The sequence below is a fragment of the Doryrhamphus excisus genome, chromosome 8 (genome assembly GCF_030265055.1).
Source record: "Doryrhamphus excisus isolate RoL2022-K1 chromosome 8, RoL_Dexc_1.0, whole genome shotgun sequence".
In the NCBI taxonomy this organism is placed as follows: domain Eukaryota; kingdom Metazoa; phylum Chordata; class Actinopteri; order Syngnathiformes; family Syngnathidae; genus Doryrhamphus; species Doryrhamphus excisus.
This window is the reverse complement of record NC_080473.1, coordinates 4,875,412-4,898,898: the sequence shown is the minus strand read 5'-3', so window position 1 is coordinate 4,898,898 and position 23,487 is coordinate 4,875,412. Positions and strand designations below refer to the sequence as shown.

The 23,487-nt window shown below is 40.9% G+C and overlaps 1 protein-coding gene across 4 annotated transcripts in view; it reads right to left on the bottom strand.

Annotated features, from left to right (window-relative positions):
* Window positions 1-2,137: 2,137 nt before the first annotated feature.
* ets1 (v-ets avian erythroblastosis virus E26 oncogene homolog 1) overlaps window positions 2,138-23,487 on the bottom strand; it is a 43,781-nt gene continuing 22,431 nt past the window's right edge. For all 4 annotated transcript variants that reach the window (XM_058080193.1, XM_058080192.1, XM_058080191.1 and 1 more), the window contains 7 exons: window positions 12,255-12,374; window positions 11,615-11,815; window positions 11,254-11,331; window positions 10,411-10,656; window positions 9,136-9,396; window positions 5,739-5,857; window positions 2,138-5,304 (listed from right to left, as the gene is read on the bottom strand). In XM_058080193.1, the coding sequence (XP_057936176.1) occupies window positions 5,089-5,304; window positions 5,739-5,857; window positions 9,136-9,396; window positions 10,411-10,656; window positions 11,254-11,331; window positions 11,615-11,815; window positions 12,255-12,374 (1,241 nt within the window). In that variant the 3' untranslated portion in view covers window positions 2,138-5,088. The remainder of the gene's footprint in view (window positions 5,305-5,738; window positions 5,858-9,135; window positions 9,397-10,410; window positions 10,657-11,253; window positions 11,332-11,614; window positions 11,816-12,254; window positions 12,375-23,487) is intronic.

The window sequence follows — 23,487 nt, the reverse complement described above, 5'->3', positions numbered from 1 at the left end:
GTGCAACGTTGGTCTCACCCGCAGTGTTGAAATCATCAACTTTCTGTGTCCTTGGCCTCGTGAAGACTTGATCCAAGGCAATGGAACACAATGAGCACAACACAAAGAGTGTTAAATACTGTTGTGATCTTGACAACGTGACGACTAGCAATCACAGGCACAGGCTTCATTTGTGTGTCCGTTTTTTCTTTACACTCCCACACAAGCAACATGTCCAAAAATACATATTACATGAACTCTCATGCTGGTATTTCCCCTACTTTAAAATATATATCTTCTTTTAAAGCATGATTTCTTGTCTTGCTCAGCAATGTTAGGATGACATGCAGGAGACACATTTGGACAAATATTTAGCTTTGAGCGCTGACAAATGGCTGGGGAACAGTGAGCTGCATAGGAGAAGGTGAGGGTGCAGAATCATCCGACCACTTTTTGAACCTGCTGACTGCGACATGTCTCCATTTTTTTTTTACTTTTGTTGCTGCAGGCTTCCTCTTTGCATCTGGTGTATTTCACTCAAACGCTTTTAAAAGAGTGGAGATGTGGTGGTTTAGATTGCAGGAAACAAGTGTGTGTGGGGGGGGGGGGGGTGCAGAACTATGTTGGTGTCATTGTGTTTGCATGTGAAATGAGTAATAACGTATTTTCTTTTGTTTCCGCACCTATGCAGTGAGTATAGGAATCTAAAGTCAGTTATATAAGCCACTATACAACCATTAAATAAAATAATTCCTTACCTCCAACGATAAAAATTGTGGAGTTTCCTTAACTTTGATGACACACTTGTGCTTGGGAAGCCTTTCCCTTCACATTAAGTCCACCCGCAGTGGACTTTGTGAGTTCCGTTATTCTCCTTTTATCATTAATGTTTTCACCAATTAACCATTTGTGGTTTTGCATGGCGATTGAGTGGTTAGCACGCAGGCCACACAGCTAGGAGTAATAACAAATTACAAACAAATTCCGGAATAACAAACAAAAACAGACTGTGTACATATATTTATACTGTTATTCTGTATATTTTGTATTTTCATATTTTGTATTCTCAATCTTTTTTAATAGATGTGTATGCACCTACTACACCAAAACAAATTCCTAGTATGTGTTTGATCATACATGGCAATAAACCTTTTCTGATTCTGATTCTGATTCTAGGAGACCCAAGTTCGACTCCCTGCTCGGGCACACAGAGATGCAGAGAGATTCTCATGTTTGCATAAGAACATGGGTACACGGGGACTCCGGTTTCCTCCCACATTCCAAAAACATGCTAGGTTAATTGGCGACTCCAAATTGTCCATAGGTATGAATGTGAGTGTGAATGGTTGTTTGTCTATATGTGCCCTGTGATTGGCTGGCCACCAGTCCAGGGTGTACGCCGCCTCTCGCCTGAAGACAGCTGGGATAGGCTCCAGCACCCTCCGTGACCCTGGTGACCACTTTCGCTGACGGGAAATTTGGGGAGATCTTACCAAAATGTACCCAATGTATTTTTGCAGCTTTTCTGTTAAAAAGACACTTATGCAATTATGATTTTTTTTTCGCAAAAATCGGTGCAGTTTTATTCAAAACTTAAAAAATCAATTATGAGAAATTTGATCCTGTTTTCTTTTAAATGCAATTTTTTAATTCAACCATGATGTTGAACAACCTTTGCTTTCAGGTCACCATGGTGCGACTCTTCAGAGAAGATGCAACATACCACACTATCCATCCATCCATTTTCTATACCGGTTATCCTCACTCGGGTCGTGGGTATGCTGGAGCCTATCCCAGCTGTCTTCGGGCGATAGGCGGGGTATACCCTGGACTGGTTGCCAGCCAATCACAGGGCAGATATAGACAACCAACCATTCACACTCACATTCATACCTATGGACAATATATACTGTGTGTGTATGTATGTATATATATATAGATATAAAAAATATATATTTTTATACCATCATTATTTGTATTTGTATAGAGTATTTGCTAAATGTACTTAAATACTAAATCAGCTGCCCCCGCCCCCATTATCATTGCTTCAAAACTACTTTTGCTATCCACCAACCCTTTAGATACTAGATGCCTTCTATACAACTCCACAATCTGTATTCCAGCATGAATCATAAGAGTAACACACACCACAGTAAAATCTTTGTTCACATATATTTTATAACATTTTTTGAAGTACATTTTTAGAAATAGAGGCTACAGTTTATAAAACCTTTCCAGCAGAAATCATTGATGGGCCAGCATCAGCCTTTTTCTTCCTCAAGCAGACAGATCTATCATCTATTCTTTTTTTTAAAGAATAAAAAAAAAATACAATAAAACAAACCTTAAAAAAAACATATCGCTACATTGCTGAATCCTGTGCTACCTTTTTAATATCCCATGAAAGCACCAGCTGTCTGCAAATCTAATTTTTTTCTTCTTATAAAATATAAATTATTGAAAAAATATTCAAATGTTTGTGAACTAAATACAATAAAAAAGGATCTCATACAAAACAAAAAAATACAGACACTATAAAAACAACAACAAAAAAGGTTTTCCTTCTGAATCCTGAATCCCCCCCCACCCCCCCGGAGATATGCATATGCTACCAACGAGGGTAAGTATACACTTGGCCGGCTAAGACATACAGTAGATTGGAATGTGTGACGCAGAAAGTTAATTCCCTCTGCACTCAAAAAAAGTTCCTCTTTTTAAAAGACAAACTGGAAAAAGAAAACAGTGTTTTAAAAGAATCCTAAAGAACAGTGTAGCTGATGGCCAATGAAAGAGTGAAGTAGGTGTGAGTCAGTGCTAGATAATAATGAGCTTCCCAATTAAACATCAATTTAGTCAGTGGGAGACCCCTAGAAGCTAAATACATTACTCTTTGTGCTGCTCCGTTATAAAAAAAAAAAAAAAACAATCTGTGAGAGATACACATAGCGCAACGTCCAAAGACCTCACAAGGCTTTTGGTTATTATTCCGGCTTTGTCAGCTTGCTTATTTGCGCCTAAGCCGGGTCTCAATGAAGCATCATGAAACACAATCTGTACAAATAGACATCTCTTTAAAAAAAAAAAAAAGCTATTTTGATCAATATGGGTAACATTCAGCTACTGTAAACAATAACATTTGTATTTTAGAAAGGATGCTCAACTTTGGCATTTCTCATAAAGCCAGTGTGGAGCCAATGCCAACTTTCATGGATTAAGATAGAATCACGAACACGCCGTCACCTCCATAACCTCCGCTTATTTCCTGAGCACGCTCATACCAGAATTTAGTAGGACTTCTTACCAAAGATAAAACACTGTAGATGACTGGAGTTCACATTTTTTGTGCTAAACTTCAATGACAGTGATTGCTATTTTGTCATGAAAGTCACTTGGGCAAAATGGAGTGTAATACTTGGCTGCGATCAGCAGAGGCACTGTTGGGTCAATCTGAACTAATACGCCGGGGTGTCCAAACTTTTCCCCAGCAAGGGCCAGATACGGTAAAATGATGGAGATGGAGGCCACTTGGACTTTTTACATTTTAACTTCTGCAACTTTTTTTTCATAACACGATTACTTTATTCACATAATATTTATCAATGGCCGCCGGGCCGCATTTAGACACCCCTGTCGTATGCTGTCGAAAGAAGTACAGAAACCGCAGCTCAGAACATTCAGAATTTAAAAAGAAAATAATTAACAATGAATCAATGAATTTAGTCCATCAGCTATTGACGTGACGTCAACTAACGATAAACAAGAGTAGACTTTCAGGTATAACAACAAATGGGATTTTTTTTATTTATTAATTATTTTAATTATTAGTAAAAAATTCACATCCCATTTTGACGGCAGTGAATTTGGGATTAAAGTGTAACCTCCGTTTTCGACAAATCGAATGGCGAAAAATATCTTGGATTTCATACACTGTCTCGGTTGTGTCAGTGTGCCCAACAAACTTGTCGAGTGCCCAAACTACGCATCCACACACTGGCGACTCTGAAGAATCGATAGTGGTTAGGACAAGAGGACACAATAGACAGATTCCAGCCAGGGAATCCTTTGCTTAACTTTATTACGGTATGCTTGTGTGCGTGCTTAATTTGTTCCGCGAAATGCACACAGAATGATGACGAATGGGTTGATGAGGCATTCAAGTGCATCATGTATTTTTGAGTGTTCGAACATTTTTTTTTTTTAACAGATTCATGACTAAATCCAAGCAAGCTTCATATATGAATTTTTGACAAAATAATATTTGCCCTTGTTCTATTGGCATGGCAGATTATTTTGCTTATTTTAAACAGGTTTTAGTCATTTCAGATGACAATTGTGTGCCTGTGGTGTCAAATGAAGCATATGTATCATGGTCGGATGTAGGCTATGATTGACTTCCCGTATGATTTCCCACTAAATTCTGGCGAGAACACAATAATTTCTTTCATCTTTCATCTTCCACTACATTCCGGTCGCCACCTTGCATCTACCTTCTTCTACCATTTCAAACAGTTCCCTCCGTCCACTCTGCTTTACTTTGTGATCTGAAATTAAAGCTGAAATGGACGACCATGAATACAACAAAAGGACAAAGACCTTGATTGTCTGCGGTGTGCTAATACTGCTGGTTTATGCCAAAAAAAAAAAAGAGCATAATTTTGAGTCTGCAAGAAAGCACGTAAAGGTGAGAGTTCGGTAAGCGTAACGGTTACTTTCAGGTCGTCTCTTGCTATGAGTGATCCCTCACCACTGCTCCAGTCAGCACATTAAGGCTTCTTCTACTTGGCTTCCACCTTCATTGTCCGTACACGTTCCACTATAGGCCTGTTGCAAGGGTTGCACGGTGGATGTGATAACACTGCGTCTTCTCCTCCACTGCTTCGTCGTGACTTTTTGGTCCAAGCTGCAAACATTTGTCTCCATGTTGGCGTCCAACAGGGTATGAATGCAAGCTTTTGACTTTGTGTCCCCGCCCCTTCCATTCCACAAACGCTAGAAGATGACAAAACCAGTAAGTCATTAAAAACATTTTTGGTCCCTTACCCACCCCCCCCCACCCGCTTTACGAGTCCAAGTGGCGTCACTGTCTCATGATGCTTCGATTTTTTACGTTCACTCGTCCGTGTCGGGCTTTACGTCCAACATGGCGTGCAGCTCCTCGGGGGTGTAGCCCAGCAGGCTTTTTAAGTCACAGACAAAGCGGTACACGTAGCGCTTCCCCGATGTCTTGTGGATGATGTTTTTATCGTAGTAATAGCGCAGGCCGCGACTCAGCTTCTCGTAGTTCATCTTGGGCTTGTTTTTCCTCTTGCCCCATCTCCGGGCCACCTGAAGCAAAAGAGAAATGACAGCAGGTGAATTGATTGTATACAATAGGAGGACTTTGCTCGAAGTCGATTAATCTGTCGTTCAATAGTTCTAAAAGTTCACAGCTCAGAATGTTAACATTAGCATTGACATGAGCAAAAACACAATAGGAACCACCATATTGCCACATAAATAAGTAAAATAAACCCTGAGCTGATATTTTTGCAAGCTAGTATTCCATCTAGGTAGTTTATCAGTTTTTATAGGAACTACTACTATTACTATTACTACGTGCGGCTACTATGGCTAAGATACAGACCGCTTTCCCAATCATGAGTCATGGAAGCAAACATAAACTGTTTCAAACTAAAGACCTCCGTTTTGTTCATCTGCTTAACTACTTAGGACCTCCCAGCACGTGTGTAGCAGTGACCGGCGGGGTCGCGACTTCTCACCTCATCTGGGTCGGAAAGCTTGAACTCCCAGCCGTCGCCTGTCCAGCTGATGAAGGACTGGCAAGACTTGTCGGTCAGCAGCTCCAGCAGAAACTGCCACAGCTGGATGGGCCCCGTGCCTGCAAAGGGGACCACATCAAACCACATCAGGGGGCGGAGTCATTCATCTTTTGTTCTTTTCATACTACATTCATTCATACTTTCATACATAATGTTTCAAACTCAAACATTATGGTAGGAAGGTAGTATTTTGTATTATCTAACCTGCAGCCAGGCAGTGCAGTATTGGAAGCAAATACTGACCATAAAATCTCAACAGCACATTGTGTGCATCTGTGCAAGGCTAAGACGGCATGAACGCATGGTTTAATGAGTAATGTAACAACCAGTTCAAAGCTGATGACTTGTTACTTACAATGGAAACATTCAGGAGGGAAAGCAGCAAAAAAAAAAAAAAAGGTTTAGTGCGTGTGCTAGATTGACTGTCGCACGCTATGATGTTGTGGCTTTTCAACCTGCTGCTGAGGCGTGCATGTTGAAATCACACCTGCTTATGCAGCACAGAAAAACAAAGTCAGAGTCGCCTCGCTCAGAAAACCCAGTGCATCTTTTCGTATAACGTAGGCAAATGCGTTCGGGGAAACGAGACGTGTGGGTTCCACACTTGACATGACATTTGTGAGCATGCGAGTGCGGCAAGAAGGCATACTGTACGCCGCAAACACTGGCTCTCTTTCACAGCTTTGACTCGCATTCCAGTGTCTGTAACACTGAGGCCGTTCACCCACCGCCGCCGCTCTCATGCATTAAAACGCAGACGGCATTTTAATGAAAAGAAAAATGTTTCCAAAAATATCATACAATGGCCTTGTAGTGAGTAAGTGTACAGTGGGCCTTCACATAAGCACAAGACTTAAAGTATGTGACCTACCCAAATGGAAAACCTCATCTGGGGCCGTGGAACTGGCCAGCAGGCTGCCACAAGCAGCCATTCTTTTGCATTTATATTTGATACACAGCAATGATAGAGTAATGCCATACTAAGGTCATAATACTCAGAGAAAAAAGCTATAATTTCATGATTTTAAAAAGTATTTTTTCTGTTCAAATTTAAATTTTTTAAATGATTATGTCATGTTAAGTTGGAATTGTATTGATTTAAATTACTGAATAAAGCTTTACAAACATTTTTAATTTGGGAAAATAGTCACATCATCAGGAAAAGTAATATGGGAGTAAAGCCGTCCTCCCTTTACATGAGTAAAATCACACAGTTGTAATATTGAACAGAAAAAAAGTTAGTCATCATAATATGCCAAACATTTTCAAAACCCGTACAAATAAATAGGGTATATAAAAATATAGTAGTATAAAAAATTATTTTATCAAAATGGAAGTTGTAATATTAACAGGAGTTGCAATGGGAGAGTAAATCAATTCTAAAAAAAAAGTCCTAATAATGAGTAACGTCATAGTTTTACATAAAATTAATGAAGAAAAAATGGTAATATTATTGTAATATAAGAAAAACACAAACTTTATGATAAGTCAGAACTTTGAGAACTTGTGGTGTTTTTCTCTCATTTTTCACCTCATGTTTGCAATGTTTTTCAGAGGAAACCATGGCAATGGGGGTTGGCTGCCTTATCATGCTCCACATCTCCACCATAAGCGTCAAATGTGTCACACCACCCAAATTGACAACACAAGGGGGATATATGTATATAGTATGTTACATATATACAGTGGTGTGAATGACAGTGGGGTGATCATGACTCCGACAAGACAATGGGCAAAAATGAGTTCCAAGACCAAAACAAACAACAAAAAGAACATTAAAGGCTCGTCTCAATTTTGCCACAAAACATCTTGAAGACCTTTGGGTCTGATGAGACAAACATTTTGGAAGGTGTGTGTCACATTAAATTTGGTGTAAAAGTAATGCCACATTTCAGAAAAAGAACATCATACTAACAGTAAAATATGGTGGTGGTAGTGTGATGGTCCGGTCTGCCAATATGGGTTTGCATTTTCCCCCCCTTAATAATGAAAAGTTTCATTTACAAACTGCATTTTGTGCTCAGTTCTGTTGTCATTGATGAATATTTAAATTTGTGTAATGATCTGAAACATTTATATACGTGCGACAAATCAGGAATGAGGGCAAACATTTTTTCCACACCACTGCATACTCAGAATGTGATTTATATACTGTACTGTATGTGTATAATCAACATTTTCTTCAGTTGTGAGACTTAAAAGCATTCTACATGAACCGTCAACCGTTTTCAGTTTGTTCGGGAGACGTTGGGAAATGTAGGCCGAGTTGCGGGCTGCAGATTGCAAGGCAGTAGATTAGACTAAAAGGAGACGAATGCCATATCTATTTCACTTCCTGTAAATGTGTATGAATGTGGTTACAGAGGCTTTGTGAGGGTGTGACTCTTATTACTGCAATTTTAAAAGAAATAATTTGTCAAACGGAGCAAAGAAAAGTTGTTTTTGAAAGAAAAAGGCACATTATGTGAAAAAGTCAACAGTTTGACAGAATTTACAGGACGAAAAAGTCATAATGAGTAATACTGTCGTAGGAAATAAAGACAACTTTGTGGAAAAATTATTTTAAAAATGTTATGCAAGTTGTACTTTCAGGAACTTAAACGAACGTGGCTTTTTTCTGGAATAAAAAAACACTTTAAATTTAATACTGAATTTTAAAAGAAAAAAGAGCAAAACAAACAACAGAAAAATAAAAAAAATATGAAAAGCTGCAGTATGTAAGTACTACAATAAAAAAGCCATTAAAAAAATAAAAAAATTAACCCCCCGTCCCCCCCCCAAAATTAAATCTCATGGAAAATACAGTAGTTAGAGTAAAAAAGTAGTGTCATACCATAAAAATTTATGAAAAATTAAATGGGGACAAATTGTGAAAAAAATCGTACTTTTGTGAAAAAAAATATTGAGCAAAACAAAACCTTGTTTTTTTATGAGAATAACATTACAAAAATAAGTTGTACTATTATGAGAAAAAAGTTGTACGACACAATCAAGTTGTAATATGAAAAAAAACAGACATAAGAAAAATCATGTAAAAGCTGAATTTCACGAGAATGATACTATAAAAGGTTAGAAAAAGGACCGTCAGAGTTTTATGAAAAAATACTGTAATTTACAAAACACAACTCATTTCATGAGAATCAAATCAAAGAATCAAAGCCCTAATTTGACGAGAATAAAGTCGTAAAAGGATTCATTTGATGGGAATGACGACATTGCATATTTTACCAAAAAAAGGGTGCACTATGCTTGCAGTGCTTTGGGGGATGGTAAGGGTTTTCTCATGTTCTTACGTCCAATGTTAACGTTCTCTGCCTACGATCTTCGGACATCTCACCTGTGTATCCTGCCAGCGCCGCAGCGGGGATGACAGGTTTGTCCTTGCTGAGGTCCGAGCGCTCCCTCACGTAGTCCTTAAAGGTGCCCTTGGGCTTGTGGCCGTGCAGCGCCGTGGGGTAGTCCTCCGAGTCGAAGCTGTCGTACGACGGTACCCGCTGTAGGCTGCTGAACGACGACTGGCTGCTCCACGATTGCGTCAGCCGGTCACAGCTCTCGAAGCTCTCGATGCTCTCGAAAGAGTCCTGGCCGCCCAGTTTACCTGTGCGGAGAGGACAGAGGGAAATGAACTGGACTTTACTCTCTTGTCAAGCATGGGTTTTGGTGAATGGTCTAAAATTGGAGTTCAAAACATTCATAGAGGGATTATCCCATTCCCCAGTACAATCCCAAATACACACGCTAAAAAAACCTAGCCTAGATTTTTGTATTAGTCTTAATCATGAAATATTAGTAACACAACGCCCCCACTTCACGCTTTCTATAGTACCATTTAACCTCTGCATTTCACACCTCATTTCACTTGTACAAGCATTTCAATTGCATTTCTAATGAGTGAAAATCACACTGGCTATTTTTGGCCCTAGCAAAGATAAGAGCCTTTTATTGGCAAGCCATTAACAAATGACGGCCAATACAGCCCTTCCATTGATGCCCAGATCCTCAGACTACCCCCAAATTGAAGCCATGTGTGGCATATCAGTCAGGACCACAAAAAAATACTTTCCCACAAGAGCACAACGAAGGGCTGAGAATTAAAAAAAACAAAACAATTTGGAACTTGTGTAGAACACTGAAGGGATATTTGTACACTCCGCATGATGTAAAAAAAAAAAACATATTTGTAAACTGATTAATTCATCTTAATTAATACTTATTTAATCACTGAAAAATTTAAGAAAACGGAAATATTTGTATTATCATATTTATAATTAAAGAAACACACCCTGCTGTGCAATAGTGTTTTTATTGATAACTCTTATTTAAATATATTTTTAATAATTTGTTATAATGTATTTTAATAAAAATAAATACTTTTTCCATTTGAAACAATTTTGGCGACTCCCAAATGTCCATAGGTATGAATGTGAGTGTGAATGGTTGTTTGTCTATATGTGCCCTGTGATTGACCAGTCCAGGGTGTACCCCGCCTCTCGCCGGAAGACAGCTAGGATAGGCTCCAGCACCCCCACGCGACCCTCGTGAGGATAATCGGTAAAAACTGAATGAATGAATATAAAGATCCAATGTGTTCCACGTAGTTGATGCCCCTCACCTCTGCTTAGGCGTCCCACACACATGTTGTCAGGGGACACCACCTCCTGCTTGACGGAGAAGTAGTCTCCCTGCAGGGGGTTGAGGGGCGTGTCCCGCAGAATGACGGCAGGGTACTCGCTCTCATACTTCAGCGTCAGCAATTCCTCCGAGCTGATGGGGTGAAGAGTCTGGTAGGACTCTGTGATGAAGCTTGGCTCAGAGTATTCGGAGGGGGGGACACACTGGGCGTGCTCAACGCCGTAGCCTGGAGATAGTGGAGGGAAAGCAGAGCAGGAAAGAGATGGGTGAGATCAATCTTTGTGAGGGAGCAGAGTGATCATCCCTCATGGGAAGACTAAAACAACTGTGGCAGATGACGCCAGGAGAATCAGCAGTGAAGATATTGCTGACCCTGAACTGTTGGAAAATGTGAATTAGTGATTTAGGACATCCCAAATGACATTTGAAAGGCATACTAGCGTGCATGTAACACACATATATAAATATATATATAATCATTAGGCAAACGGTCAATGCCTTATTAGTGGCTGAATCCAGTCCCTTTCAATTGATGGTGGCCATGTTTTTCAACCAATCGTACTCTATTTTATAGGCATGTAGTTGTCAGTCCGTGAAAAGCGTGAACCAAATTTTGCGGTCATTCGGTTAGGCGACCTAAAGTTACAGCAGCTGTTTTGCAGCGCACATTTCAAGTCATTCTGACATGATGTGGGTTGTACGTGACAGAAAAATAATTCACATGCTGACTATGCCAATATTCTAACCCCAAGGTTTGAATGTCCTGGCCTATCATAAGCATGTATGCTATAATATTACAACGTGATTGTAAGCAAGTACTTACTGACAAAGTAGTCTGAGGTATAACGGGATTCCTGGAAGTTGGAGGTCAGTCCGTTGTTGGGGTAATGCTTTGTATCCTCTTCATGAAAAATAGATAGACAGTGAGCGTCAGTGACCTCTGCATTGATTTTATGTATCATGTAACTGCATGCAGCATCGTAAAAGATTAATGACATGAGCTAACACGCTCCTTCCTGTTCGTCTCCTGTTACGACAGCAAACGCAGGCTAAATGAACACAAGTAAAGGTTGCACATCTCGGGTGGTTTTCACAAATACACAGCTTTAGCTGACAGTACCAGCTTCTCATTCGATAATAATAATTTGGAATGTGAAAGTCTCACAATGTGATGCTGGCCTTACCTTTTTGAAGCATTTCTAAATGCTCCCAAAGGATGTCGCCCACAAAGTCGGGTGCCAAGTCCAGGAAGCGCTCCTTGCCCATGGCATATAGGCTGCCGCCGTTCATGCGGAATTTGTCAAAGTCTACGTTTTTCAGGCTGAACTCATTCACGGTCCACGTTAGCCATGCCGCCACATGGTTTTCAGTCCACTGTCTGGGGTCTGGAGCACATAAGAAGCAGTGATGGTTTAATTCGTATGTGTGCTTTGGTGAATGCGTATTTACTGTAAATAAGAATGGCTGGCAAATACACCTGGACACACAAGTCGATGCAAATCTAACAGCGAGGCATAAGTGGATGTAAACAAGCACTTGCACAATGGCACAGACAAGCACAGCCTGTCCTGCTGTTACCCAACAGGCCCTGCAGTTGGCCTCAATTAGGAAGCCACCTAATGTCTTTACTGTCTGTCTTCTCGGTCTACACTCTCAGGATGCTCGAGTCAGTCTGAAGTGAAAGGCACCGAACACAAAGCTCATTTTTCGCATATGCAACACATTAAGGTTTTCAGGGTCTGAAATGGAATCCCACCCTTTGACAAAACATTATAAAACAATACCACTAGCTAAGAAGTGTACGAGCAAGCTTTACAAGTGTACCTTTGGGGATGCCCAGCCGCTGTTGTTCTTTGGTGAAACCGCTGAATGTGGCCTTTAGAGCTTGAGACATCATCTCTTTGCTTCCGGGAGTTAGCAAAGGGATGTCGCCACACTCCGGATCTGCAGTTCACAAAGAGAGATACAGATATTAGATATTCATGCAAACACACACAAGAAAACACAGTATCATAAATGCTCTAATAATAAATGGGGTGTTAATTTACATAAACCAAATTATGCATTAATTGGAAGCAGGTGCCAATTGGAGCAAGGCTGTGATTATTTAAGAAAGTACTTCAAAGTTTTATTTCAGTAATTTATGACTTTAATTTATTTTTAAAAACTTAAAATAATAGTGCATGGTAAGGTGGAAAGGGACACAGCTCAGTACAGCAGCATCAGAACCAATGTTGTAACAGCAGTATTGAGCAAACTGCTCAGCCAGCATTAATAGCGCTATTGTAAGCAACAGTACAGCTGCTGTTACACAAAACTGCCATCTTACAGAGTTACTACAAAGAGAAAAAAACATCAGGATGTTGTCTACAGCCACATTTGTTAATGGCCTGGCAGTTTTTTGCTTCTAGAACCCACGTGACGATAAGGGCTCTACAATTTATAATATTCACGCCATTGCATATGGTTTGTTAAATGGGAGTGCAAAACGATCAGGCAAGTTCTGAACTCCTGTTTCTATGACAGCGTCATATTGGAACAGAACATGGCATGGATGTTGCTCACTTTGCCAGCAAACAAGTCTAGACTGAATCAACAACGTCTACACTCCATTTTGCTCGTAAAGCAATACCTTTCACCTGGTCTCCAGCATCCAAACAAACACCAGATGTTTATTTGCCATTTCTCTACTACACATTCCCGCCTGGTGCCCATCAGTGACACCGTGACCCCTCCTCAGGCCTCCTACCACGCTGCCTCGACACAGTGGACCTACTGTGGCCACACCAAAAACGGGGTCAAACCCTGAGAGGGGTCAGAGGGTCAGGAGATGAGGTGGTGATGTCATCCAGGCTAGGGAGGTGGGCCATCTTGAGGGTATGGGCTGCACACACTGGGCTCACTGTTCTCTGCTCACAGCCAGTGGGCACCCCCAGTAGGGAACAGGACTCCCTTTGATGCCTTTAAACAGTGCCTGATGACTCGTGCTGCTCTAATTAGATTGAGAAGCCGAGAGAAGTGTGGGACACGCAGGGCAACAAGGGAGACGAGGAAGGAACAATGGGGAGGACCCCCAGGCCACCATCACGACTAGAATAGACTGCTAAAAACAAAGTGGGCAAAGACCAATCACTTGCCAATAGCCACATAAAACTGTAGACATTTAAATTACTGCAAGTGTGTCTGTAGAGGATACGCTGTGTTCTATTATGCTGCCAGTCAGACATCAAGTCATTACATCGTCTGATAAGATGGACCGTAGTTAATTTATAACCTGACTGAGTTCTTTAAAGATGCATCACTGGTTCAACATGAGGTTTACGTCATTGCATTTAGCTTGATGTCATAATTCCTGTGTACTTTTTCCACTTTTCTGACCTATAAATGTAGTTACAATGTTGTATTCTCATGTTAAATGATGCCAAAGTGTCAAGATAATGAAGTTTGCGCATTTGGAAGTAAGCCCTGAAAGAAGTTTGAGATGGCTCAAAACACACAGTTTCACACTCTTTGTGATGGCACAGAGGGGCGGACTTCCTTATATGGTTCACAGTTAGGAAGCACTTTGGGCATGTGACCTATCACAGCGTAGTCGGCATGCCGAGAGGCGGGCCGTGGGTGGAATACATTAACAGACTGTTTTGGCAGGAAGCACAAATACAGGGAAATGCAGCAGGATTAGGTGCAGATTCTACAAAATCTAAAGAGCTTTCTGTGTGTGTTATTGTGTGTAGCTGCTCTATAGGAGACCACAACTCAATATAAAGGGTCGGAAAATGAGCACAATAGGTCCCTAATAAGTCCCTAATCATATGTAAAAGTAATAATACATTAGAACCTTATTACAGAAGGCATCTAGTCGGCAGACAGTGGTGATGATGAGTGCATTGTAAACAGTAAAGGAAGTTGCAGAACCATCATTTAAAAACATCATGCAATACAGCAAATGCAGTATTGCCCTCTTGTGTGTTCATTAAAAAAACTACATCAGGAAGTCGCCTACAGCCACAGATGTTCATGCCAACGTTATTTGACTCTGCACTAATAAGTCACTCTGGTGGTTATTTGTTGACCACATTCTTGCTTTAGTTGTGCTTAAATTTCCATTTTTGCCATGCAGTAACTCATATCACCCATATTTTAAAGTTGTGCTAATGCTAACATCCATTGCATTTCATTTCTTATAAGGATTGTGGCCTGTAAGTCTGTAAGTTTATGGTATTTATGCGTTAATGATACACAAGCCTCAAGCTAGCTAATTAACAGGGTGCTTGTTCAACTCCGTAGAAAGTACTAGAAGTACTTGTGTGCAAAGCTGGAAAGGCTTGGCATATGAATCATTTGCACTTTTTTCTCAGTTATGAGAATCACACAGACTTAAATTTTACAAATTGAGTTATGTACTTAACTTAGAAATTGTTTGAAGTTGTTGCCGATGTTATCTCATCTCATTTTATTAATCTATTTTGAAAATGAAACAATTGTATGCAGAATGCCGGTGCCAGCAACTCATACAGTGATTTGCAAAAATAAAGAAACAAAGCAGGGAACGCTTGAAAAAAAAAATCTCTTTCGGGGGGAGGGGCTGGCAGAAAATATTTGAGAATCACTAGTCTAGACTGTACCACATGCTAAAATTATCGCCATATGTTTAAAGAAAATAAAGTACTGTATATGCTTAAAGTACTGTTGCTTTAAATCTTTGGTCAAAGAAAGCAAAGTGGTGTTACAAAAAAAAAAGTCATCTTACAGCACCATCAAAGCCACATGTTCAGGCATCTTCCACTGGTCTGGTGGTTTTGTCTGCGAGCACGGCACACTAGAGCGGCGTACGCTTCATGCCTGTCGTGACCACTCACTGACGTCTCGACCTCGTCTGGAATTCCCAGCAGCTGTCCCTCCTTTCGCCCGTGTAACCGACATCTGCCTGCGTAAACTTAGGTCTCCCACTGGCTTTTTTGCATCCCTGTCTCTCTCTCTCCTTTATATGTAGTTTCCCCCCCACTGTGTATATGATTAGGTTAATTTTATACCAATATATCACTGGTAAACAACTGCCATGTTAACCATCATTATAGAAAGACAGTATGGTATATAATTTGCTGCAAATAGAAGATAGAATAAAGACTGGTTTTGCAGGACCATACAAGCTGACACATGCATTTCCTATCCTCAGTTTCCATTTGCAGTTAAATAAAACATGCAGCCTGGTTCCTTTTGAAAATGTCTACATGTCGCAAACGCTGCAAACTGAGATGCGACAGAAGGGCTCAGACAGTCTGCGCTTTGATGTGGAGCCCAAAGGGCCAAATGTGGCCACTGATTTAAAGTGGACGGAGCAGGAGTTTGTCTGCAGTTGTGGACTGACTTATCGCTTTTATCAGCCCCACACCCCCGACTTGTAATTTGCCCGGGAAGTCTTGAACCCACTTTAGCACTAAATCCTGCATCAAAGACACTCTGTAAGATAGATATATAGTGCTTAAGAGCTGGCATTAAACACTCTGAAAGAAATTTGAGCTGAGGTAGCATGCGAGTACAATTGGGGGTATTTATTTAGTTTTCATCAGGATAAAGAGACGATAATCCCTCATTAGTCCAATGGTAAACAATGGGGACTCAGCATCTTCAATAAAAGGCACTTCAGTAAAATTAAAGTGGCCTTCATTCAATTCCCTCAGCCATACTGTCCCTTACGTGTTTGGGCGATTATGGGAACAAATACTCAACCAGTTTCTGGCAAGATGAAAAAAAAAAAGGCTGCAAGAATTTTGGCTAAGCGCTGGTTTGTGAGGTACTAGCAGCTGGTAAGTGAGGTGTCGAAGCCGGGAGTGATTGCACACTGTTCATTAAGCTGCTTCAGTAAAACTGATTCATAACATTCATTCATTCATTTTCTACCGTTTATCCCAGCTCTCTTTGGGCGAGAGGCGGGCTACACCCTGGACTGGACAATAGCATGGGGCACTTATTGGGTTTATGTCAACATACAAAAGAGTCCCATTTGAAAAAAATCTGATTCGTACTATTCACACCGACATGAAAATATCTGACATCGTTCACACACTGTATGAGCAAAACAAATGGAATTGACCTGTCTCATAGCCATAAAGCAAGACCAGGAGCACCAGGACTCTAAATCCCAGTTGACTTTGGGAAGAAACAAGTTGCATCCACTTTCGTTCTTGCATTTTTACTAAATTATCTGGATAATTCATGGGGTGTCCTACTTTTTGCACGACTGGATGTACAGCAATTCTGCAAGCTAAACCTTTTACTCCTGAAGAGCACATGAAATGGTGAAACTTTGCCAAAGCATGCACCCTGACTGTCTTGCCAGTGGTTCACCGAACCAATAAAAAAAATGAGTACAACGAGCACGTCTGGAAAATATGAGCAAATGAGCAAAATTTGAGCTGTTGGATATAAAACGTAGATATCTGTATGACAGGTCTGCTTGCATGTGTTCAATAACATGTTGATCAGAACCCCGACATGAGGCCACACATGTTACTCGTGAAAAATATATGTCGATGCGATTTTTCCATGCTTAGATTGTAACACCTTGGTGTAGTGGTTCAACAAAAGATTGTAAGCATGAAAGTGCTGCAATTACAACAAGAAAAATCACTGTCGGTATTGATTTGTTCAGCGTCTATGAATTGACCAACAGATGAGTGCTGAAAGCGCAAACACCACCAAGCTGAGGGACTAATGGTAGCAGCGCCATCATCTCCGCGAATGAGCCATATGAAAGTTATCTGTGGCAAGGCTAATGTGCATCCATTAGTGAAAAGAGGGAGGCAGTCTAGCATCATGCCAGACTGTATCTGGTAAATGACGCCCTGATAGGATTTCAATGCCTGCAAGCCCCATTACAACACAATGGTCAGTATGTGCTGCCAGTTTGAACATCCTCAAGTCGTTGCTTTCCGCATTAGTGTCTACAAAATGACTACCGTCCACTTAGCTAACAAAAGGTGGGAGTGGCTTCCACATTTGACTGTCACGACTCGAGGGGGTGGAAAATATAGAATGGTCTCAAGTTTGTATGGCTGCTATTCTGAGAAGTGAATGGGTTTAGACTGGATGCGCAGTAAAAAGGTATCGATTAACCACGCCCCTCTTGCTATAATATGAGTAATGCACACGCTGCTGACAGAGTGATGTGCTCCCACGGGGATGCTACACCAGCCTTTCCATTGAAGCCACATCCCAACCTCAGACAAAGGCTCTATTAAGGACCTAAAACTGAAAAACATAAACACATGTGAACTGAATTAGCTTGAGCAGCAGAAGTGCGTGGGTGTGAAAATGAGATGCTTGCAGGCTTTGGGTCGTCAAGAGCAGGACAGGGAGCATCCTTGCTAGGTGGGTGCAAAGTATGGGGGGGGATGAGTCACCAGTCTGTAATAAGATCCCATGAACGGGAGGTCTCAAAAGGCTCCCTCTCTCTGCTATGACATCACTGTGGGACCAGCGCCATCTCCCAGCCTCTGGTGGAGACTCTCTTCATTCATAAAGCCACGGACTGCACAGCCTCCACTCTCAATGATGCAATGATACAAGCATCGCATGCAACGCAATGGGACAATGCACTTTTTTATCATGCAACTGAACTATAATTAGCCCTGCAGAGTTTATTCATTGAGGGGCTGTGGGTTCGGGGGGGGAAAAGCGGAAGCAACGCAAAAAGGCCATCTTTGATTCTCTATGCTGGTGTATGTTGGACTGTGTAAGAGTCAATTTCCTGTGGCTAAGTTGCCACTTCCTGTGGGAAGTAGGGAGAGCTCTGGGTTCAGGTGAGGGTCAAGACACTTTAGATTCACCACTGAGGTGTTTCTGAATATCCCACATGAATATAGCAGAGATGTCCTGACTTAATGCTAGAGACTTACAGCTCTTTAAAAGGCCGCAGCCGACCAAAGGTGCTATCTGAGACAGCCTTTGATGGAGATTCTATCAGGACCCCTGCTCTGAGACCTTGGGATCATAAACCTCCAACGATATGAAGGGGGTCCATTCAGCACCACAGGGTGATGGAGTGCCGGGTGAGGGCGGTAGTCTGGTTTTGAGAGGGCTGCTTGTTCAGACAGCTGTTTAGATTTCCAGAGCAAAGCAAAGAGAAGGCCGACATTTGAACCGTTCCTAACGCAGGACAGTGGCGGGGAGACAGTTGCGGTCAGAAGTTTACGTACACATGATTTACTTGAAGCGTTCTTTTTGCAGGATGGAATTATACAAAGTATATATTCTACTCATTTGATTAATCAGCAATCTGAATAACGGGAAAGTCCAAGACGGTCAGTAAAGTGAACTGGAGATTTATACAAGTAGGAAAAATTGTGGGTTCCAAGATCAATCATATATTCAAACCTGTGCACTCACGTTTTTGAAGGTGTTTTATGTTATTGTATAATCATTCCACCTTACAAAAAAGAATGGTTCAGATAAATCATTAAGGGCCAAACATGAATGACACCGAGTCCCATGATGAGCGCATGAGCTCTCCTGCACAGGCGACAACGCTGAGACAGTAAGTTTTATTCTTAGGGTGATGACCGCGGCTAACTTCTGGGTACACTGCCGAAGAACACAAGCCTGTGGTGGTGGGCCGATGCCACTCCCGCTGACGTCTGTCTTTGGCAATGAAACTAGAGTTGTCCCGGATCATCTTCATCATCACCACCACCACCACCACAGTCCCAGACATGTTGGCCACTGACACAGACAATAAGTGAGACTGATACTTCACGGCTGGCCATACCGTCCTATTTCCCCTGCATCACTCTCTCAAATCGTGTTAGCTATGATGTAGTGGTGGTGCTGTTTCTGCTACAGATGCAGTGCTAAACCCCGAGGAGATGCTAAACATATTTTACCCCCGGAATTTTTCTTTGTGGTAAGTGGGGGAAAAAACACTTTCAGCACGACTGGACCATGTTCTTTTTTTGTTGTTGTCGTTGCTTGTGTAACGGCTTATGATTCTTCAATGTGTGAAAAGTCCTGTGGTTTAGGTGTGCCTCAAGTTTCAATACTGTTTTTGACAGTACATCACCAAACATTCTTGTACCTCATTCCGTTTAAGAGTGAAAAAATTGAGTGAATGGCTACAGGCAGGGAACAAATGCAAACAAATGCCTCTGAACATTTTCAAATAATGAAAAATGGGTAATTTGCAAAAAAAAAAACAACCTTGCATATCCACATTTTGCTCTGCAAAAACAATGGGATGGGATGCAGAATCGAACCAGCAACCTTCAGATTGAGAGACAACCACTCAAACACTTGAGCCTAGCCATTTTTGCAGTTTTACAACATGATAACGAGCCTAAACGCACCCTCAAGATGCCAAGTGCATTTTTGCCTACTTAGCAAGTTAGCATGGAGCCTCGGTTTTCGGCATTAATTAATTCCAAAAGTTTAGATGAATACCGAAACATACAACAACCGAGGCAATTTTTACCATGGACAATGATATAAATCCAATTACCATTAATCACTGTTATTTAGTTATTAGGATTACTTATTGAAAATGCAGAATTTGAACATAGCAAACCTGTTTACGACCTCCTAAATACAATTTGTACCATAATTGAGCCACTCACATAGTCACTTTTACACACTTGTACCGTATTAACCAATATAGTTGACATAATAATCGGAAATAAGACATTACATAGACTCACATGTTAGCATTGACAACATACTTGGTGGCTATTATCTCATCAATATTCAACAATGACACCTAGTGGCGAGTGTAGTAGAACAATACTGTACAGTAGCAGCGAAGATATGTAGTAGGAGCTGCTGTCAGCCACAACTCACCCCAGTCACTGCCACGCCACACTGCTAAACTTGCTAACACTCAGCAGCTCTACCGTAGCTAGCTGAGGTCAAACACGTGACTTCCCAGGCCCTTCCATCATAGATATTATACTACATATAACATCTTCTAAATGACTTATATTTGTATTTTCAGCAGACTAATTTGTTATGTGCAACAACATTTTAGCAAATGTTTTTGACGAATAAATCATTAAAAATTTGGGCCGTACATCAATCACTGGTTTCTGCATGTGGGCAGAGAAGATCCTCAGGCTTCACACGAATGCTCATGTGTTGTATGCTTAACGTGCTAAAAGGCTTGTATTGTGAGTCATTGGGCAACAATGCAACCAACTAGACGTGGTCATTGTTTACATCATGACCAGTCACATTGACAGTGTGACTGTCATGATACCGCGCGCGCACAAACACACACACACACACTAGAGGGATGAGTCACGGAGAGAAATGCATCATCAATGAAAAGTTCAAATCAAAACCATCTCCTATTGCAAAACGTTCACTTGTAACTTTCCACTAATCTGACCGATTCATTCTGATATTTTTATGAGCTCAGCCAGTTGGAGGTTTATCAAGAAAACTTATCTTAAAACAAGGGATAGAGAGGGAGAAAGAGAGAAAGATACGTTGCCAGATGTTCCAATGCTCCTTATAGCCAGAGTCGCTACACCGAGCTTAAAATAGAGAGGTCGTTAATCATAAGCCGGCTCTGGCCATGAGTCATTTTTGGTCACATTTGACAAAATAAGAAAGCAAGCTTGTGTGACCATGCAGTACATTAGGGCTTATAAAACATGAAGTGGAATGTGAAGTATGCGGGAAGAAAACAGTGCGATATGGGGGAGGCATTTATTTATCAAGTGTTCATCTGTAGCCCATAGCTTGCCTTCAAACATGGAACAAACCTCCTTGATGTGCATGCTTTTCCCACCACTATGGCAAGAACGTGTTTCAGGAGACACAAAAAACACTTAATAGTTCTGGATTTTAATAATAATATCCTCCATATAAATGCTAGTGGCCATCTAGAGTCCCTGCAGCATAATAGCAATCCGGTGTAAACAATAATAGGAGTGTAATTGTGACTACAGGATTTCTGTGTCATGTCTACTGGGATCTAATAATGTTGCAAAAAAAAACGTACTAAGAACGGCAGAAACAAATTTTCTATGCCGTAAATACAGAAATTTATTATCAATGAATCTTATATTGCGGAAATTAATTAATCAATTTTGGTCTGCAACCTATTAAGCACGATAAATGAGGGACAACTATAATCGAGTAATTGTTTAGGCAATGGATGACAACATTTTTTTTTTACAAAGATTCTGAAATTTGAGGATATTTACATTTTAATACCAAAATAGTTGACAATTAATTGGATAATTAATTGTTGCAGCTCTAGCAAGCAGTGCATTTTATTTGCCTCAAGGAGCAATTAATTACACAAATTCCCCATATGTGCCGTCCTACTTATTTTACATTTACATAAGGGAACCTGGTTGCGGAATTTTCCGGTTTGCATGGAAAAAAAAATGTTTCGTGGAAAAAATGCAACATGCAGTGTAAACTGTTTGTCAGATGTGTCGTCTGTTTGGTTTAATGCCCAAACAGTTCCCCGAGAGCATCCCCTGTTTGTTTACAAGGAGATGGACCGAGCCTGGACTCCAACCGCCTGCGTTCTGTAGTGGAAGTTATCCATTTTTCCTCCCTTGCAGTGTGGGAATATGCTTGACCGGTTAGTTGGTGAAGTATCATTTAAAAATGTTTCAAATGTTTGCCTCGAGTCCCCCGGCACTATTGTTACTTAAACAGACACTGTTTGTCTCTGTTTACAGTCAAACCGGCTAAGAAACATCTCACAGAAACATCCTTTTCCATTTTTTTTACCTCCTTTGTGGCGCCCATACAACATTTTACCCCCATCTTAGAGTAAAAATTAACTGACTATTTTTTTTTTCAGGGCTTTGCTGTAAGGTTTCTGTGGTTGTGGTCCATTTGCGCACCTTCTCCACCCCAAAAAACTTTGCAGACTTTACAGCAGGTGGTGTGCCGAAAAAAAAAGCACTTTTAAAAGAAAAAACAAGTGAACAGAATGAGCAACATGGGTCCAAGCAGTGAAACAAACCAGCTGTCTTCTTGGACAGTGGGCTAACGCTCAGAGCAGATTTCCACTACAACATTAGAACTGTGTTAAAATGAGGAAGTGAAGCAGAAACAACAAGAATCTTCGAGGAACGTGTCGGGCTGATTGTCTGCTGGTACTCTACAAAAGATACAGGCTTGCCAATCCAGTTGCGGTGCAGCAGACGAGTATTACCATGACTCATGGCTTGCAGACTGGGAATGACGGTGGGGGAGATACAAAGCACTAACACCAGGAACTCACTATCAGCCACATAAAGATGATGGGATGTGGCCCGCAGAGAAGCGGAGGGAGGAAGGGAACACTGGAGCTGATGGAGTGGGCGGGCGTGTGAAAAGCTTGTTATGTTTTATTTCGCCTGCCAAGGCACATATTTTCTTCTCAAGTTAGTACTTTTTTTTTTGAATGCGAGTAAAAAGACAAGCCTCTTATCACCAAGCACATTGATAAACTGTCACTACCATCCATTCAGCCACACCTTGCTAAATCTCTGGCTCTTTCAACTCTCCCAATCCTCCTCGTGGCCCACGCCATATGCTTGCTATTTAGCCGACTGTTGGCGTAACACGCCTTGCTTTATGACTAAGGTTTATAAGAAGTGATTAAGGCGTGTAGTCACTAGGGAAGCTTAAAGATAGGGGCCTATGCTTCGGTGTAATGATTATACCTTTATACGGGCCATGCAGTACATGACAGACTGAACAAGGACGTAATGAAAAAACAAAAAAAAACATCAAGGTAGCATCGGTGAGCCGTTGAGGGGGGTGCATTGTGGAAACATTTATTTGTATTTGTACGATGTTTTCAACAAGGAGTCGCTGTTGAGAGGTTTGTAGCATAGAATTACAACCACTTGTCAAGAAACAAGGTCAGCTGTTTTTTTTTTTCCTTTATGCAACGTCGGCGACTCAACCTGTGATAACAGTTGCCCTCCTTTCTTCACAAGTGGTTAGAAAAAAAAACAACAACACTACACTATTTCTTCTACTCTTACAAAAGCTGCCATCTGGAATATTTATTTCACTAAGCATTGCTGAAAAATATAACAATAAATTAATAGAT